The sequence below is a fragment of the Eurosta solidaginis genome, chromosome 5, assembly GCF_040869045.1.
Source record: "Eurosta solidaginis isolate ZX-2024a chromosome 5, ASM4086904v1, whole genome shotgun sequence".
Lineage (NCBI taxonomy): Eukaryota > Metazoa > Arthropoda > Insecta > Diptera > Tephritidae > Eurosta > Eurosta solidaginis.
In genome coordinates, this window is record NC_090323.1 from 158,085,318 (window position 1) to 158,089,307 (window position 3,990).

At 37.6% G+C, this 3,990-nt stretch overlaps 1 protein-coding gene across 1 annotated transcript; it reads right to left on the reverse strand.

Moving 5' to 3' along the window:
* Positions 1-802: 802 nt before the first annotated feature.
* Alg2 (alpha-1,3/1,6-mannosyltransferase Alg2) lies at positions 803-2,362 on the reverse strand. The gene is made up of 2 exons (XM_067792306.1): positions 2,214-2,362; positions 803-2,132 (listed from the first exon to the last, which is right to left on the reverse strand). Exon 2 carries the CDS (start codon positions 2,125-2,127, stop codon positions 838-840), a length of 1,290 nt encoding a protein of 429 aa, XP_067648407.1. The 5' UTR covers positions 2,128-2,132; positions 2,214-2,362; the 3' UTR covers positions 803-837.
* Positions 2,363-3,990: the final 1,628 nt, after the last annotated feature.

The window sequence follows — 3,990 nt, forward strand, 5'->3', positions numbered from 1 at the left end:
TTTGTAGATGTAGATGTGAAAGAAGATGGATGTTGAGAAGAGGCAAATGTAGACAGAGCGCGAAAATTATTAGAATAGGAACCGTTTGATGGCTGCATAGAAATTGTTAGTGGACTATGAACATTAGAGTTGACATTATTTCTGATGTTGAGATCCGGAGAATATGCAGGAACACTCAAATTATTGTTGGACGAATGCAAAGAATTGATTAGTTCTTCCTTTAGCGAGTCAAATTATTTAGAAAACTTTAGGAATTTATTATCAATAGCACTTGTGATTAGCTCAAAACCAAGCTTTTGAGCGGTGAGCACAGAATCAAGAGCTTTACAGAGTTTATCCGGCATATCCACACACTCTTCACACACGTACAAAAAATGACGATTAGATTTAATTAGTCTAATATCATAATCAGAGATATTTTTGCAACAAGCACGATGAAATATTTTTTTGCAAAAGCCGTTACACGGCACAATATTAGAATCCGACTTGGAAAAACATTTATTGCACTTTGCACAAGAATCATCCATGACAAAAAATACAAACAATTAAAGTAAAATTGAGAGAGCGGTAAACAAAAACACGACCGCACACAACGAATATCCAATATACTATGCCATGTAGGTCCCGTCCGGCCAATTTGTAGGGAAAAGCAAGAGGAGCAAGACACAAATTGGAAGAGAAGCTCGGCCTTAGATCTCTTCGGAGGTTATCGCGCCTTACATTTATTTTTTATTTTAGTACCGAAGTTCAATTCGAAAATCGAAGAAAGGTATCCCAAAATTTCTATGCAGTTAGGCAATAATTCTTTTAAATTTTTTTTTAATTTACTTCATTTATTTATTCACCTTTTTTCTTATTACTCTCTCTGGTCCATGTCGGTTTCATAATATTTTCAACAATATTACACAGTTTATCGGTGAAAGCTTCAAATGAAAATTTCTGCTGTACCCGCTTACGCCCCATCACACCCATACGTTCACGTAATGCATTATCCCTATATAATTGTAGCATTGCTGCGGCAAACTTTTGTGGCTGTTTCTCACACAAAAATCCAGTTGAGCTATTTACAATCGTCTCTGTGGGTCCACCACTATTTAATGCGACAACGGGCTTAGACATATACATACCTTCTAATGGGACAATGCCGAAATGCTCATTTTCTGGAGTATACAAAAGGCAGTCGGCCTTGTGTAGCAACATAAATTTCTCATCATCATTTGGAGAACGCAATAAAAGCACATTTTCCTGTAAACCTAGTTTGTCCACCAGTTGGCGTAACTCCTCGAAGTGCTCTACATTTTCATTTACACGCTCATCATAACCACCAGCTACTATTAAACGGCAGCGCCTCGCATCCGCAACAGGTAATGCATCTACGAGGAAGCGAAATGAGTGCAAAGCTAATGCATGATTTTTCTTTCTCTCAAATCGATTAATATCTAAATAAACGAATGCATTGCGTGGTAAATCCTCATAGCCACTTACAACGCTATATTGTACATTTTGTTGTTTTGTTGCGATCTTAGTTTGCATTGTATCGAAATATTGCGTATTCAAAGAAGGATATAATACATCAGGCACGATATTCAAACGTCGAAAGGTATCGCCAAAAATACGTAGTGTAAACTTGGAATTTACTAACGTTACATCGGCCATACCTACAGTAACTTCTTCCAAGTAATTGAGTGGTGCTCTGTACACACTTTTCAGATATCCTTCACGCATGCTTAACAATTGATCGGGAAAATGGCAGTAGAATATAATTTTTGGACGTCGTTTGGCAAGTCGCAATATCGGTACACCCACAGAGATTAAATCACAGAAGAAAACGTCAACTTTTTCAGGATGGGACAACACAAAAGAAGCATACAATGCGGCATACACCATGCGTAGATATGCACAAAAAGCATAGAAGCGTCCAAAAATTTTACGGGGTAACCAATCGCCAACAACTTGCACCCTCAAAGTGCCGTCTGCAGTTTCTTTGAAACAATGCGCTGGGTCATGATGATTGGTTAGAAAACTAACGTCATGTCCTCTTGTTTGCAATGCGAGCGCAGCATCAACAACCAATCGCTCTGCCCCACCGATTCCCAAATCAGGATGAATAAAGAGGATACGTACCATTTGAACTGCGTGTTTTGGATAAGCGCCAAAGTAAATTGATAAAAGTTATTGTTTAATCTTTCTTAAAATAAATGCTGAGTTCTTACTTGATACTTTAATGTCATTCAACCATCAGATTCAACGCTTGTTGCTTTGAGTCTTCCACGTCTGTTTGGCAAATATGCTATGCTGCCTGGCTCACAAAACACCAAAATCTCATCAGCTGATCAGATAAAACAGACATGCGAAGTAGTGAAGGTGCGACTTGTCGTTAAAAGTCGATACGTTTGTTTCAGGGACTCAAACAACAAAAAATTTAAAATAAAAATGCTGTGTGTCTTTATCATTATGGAACCAAGATTTCGAAAAATTTGAAAATATGGGAGGGTAGAAGAGAGTGCACATATTCCGAATATAGCTTACACACTTTCCATAACCTTATAGTTTTTGTACCATTTGTAGTAAATTTATAAAATATTGAGATTCCAAAGAAATAAAAGTAATCAAGTTCCCAGGCATGGAACATATGTAAACTCATAGATTATCTTTTGACGATTTGTTGCAGATTAAACCATGTGTAAACGTGGTTTAAGACTTAGTTGACATATATCGAGATTATCTTCATATTCATACATAATTCCTAATCTTTAATTTAAGATAAACCTGAAAGTTAGACGGCTAATAGCCATCATCCCGTCGCAAAGATCCTGGGCCAAATAAATATTTTTGCATGTAAATGCAACAACAATGATTTGAGCCAGATAAATCCAAATAGAAGTCTGGTTCAATTTGTGAGCCAGATAATTTGTTAGTTTCTTATCTTTAGCTGCAGACATTGGTGCTTTATCGGTAACCGTATCTGTAACCTTATAACAGCTGATTCGACCAATCTTATGAGAAACAATGCAATCGATTATTGGTGCCGCTAAGGTCGTAACCGTATCGTAGCCAACCAATTGGGTTTTGGTTACCGTCGTAACGATAAACAGCTGATTACGTTAGGGATACGGATACAGCGATACGACATACGGCACCAATGACTCCGGCTTTTAGCTTGGCAAAGCTGCCTTTAATAAACCTGCTTTTTTTTAAATAGATAGTGCTGTTTGGCCTTTAGCTGTCCTTACGTTCCAATGAAACGTGATCCAGATACGGATAGAGATTTAAAATGCAATTGCAACAAAAAATTGATCCATATGGATCACATCTATCCGTATCTGGATTACGTTTCATTGGCACGCAACACGTACATGTTAAGGGCGAATTAAACTACCTTAAGGTGTAATGAATGGTGACTTATAACCCCCCTCGGCAGTGTTTGGCAAGCGCTCCGGGTGTATTTCTGTCATGAAAAGCTCTCAGTGAAAACTCATCTGCCTTGCAGATGCCGTTCGGAGTCGGCATAAAACATGTAGGTCCCGTCCGGCCAGTTTGTAGGGAAACTGAAGAGGAGCACAACGCAAATTGGAAGAGAAGCTCGGCCTTAGATCTCTTCGGAGGTTATCGCACCTTACATTTTAGCGCCAATTAAGTAAGTAAGTATAACCATAAAAACATAACCAGATAAAACAGCTGATCGAAGCTACCTTATGGAAATCAATGTATTCGATTAATGGTGCCATACCATAACGCTAACGCCATAACCATATCATAGCCAACCAATTAGCTTTTCGTTTTTCGCCATATCTATAACCTAAAAATATTTGAGTTGGTGAATTTAATAACTGTTTTTAGATTTTATTCATTGTTTTGGATACGTTTTGACTAAGAGACTTATTTTTTGTGGAATGTGTTTCTAATTTTTTGCGTTTTCTTCATTTTATGAAATTTTCACGATTTTTAGGTTAAAGCGCTATTAATCGTTCACATTGGAGATGGTTATGG

What these genes read in the sequence shown, in the direction of transcription:
- Alg2 (XM_067792306.1), bottom strand. Translation starts at nt 2,127, where the DNA reads ATGGTACGTATCCTCTTTATTCATCCTGATTTGGGAATCGGTGGGGCA.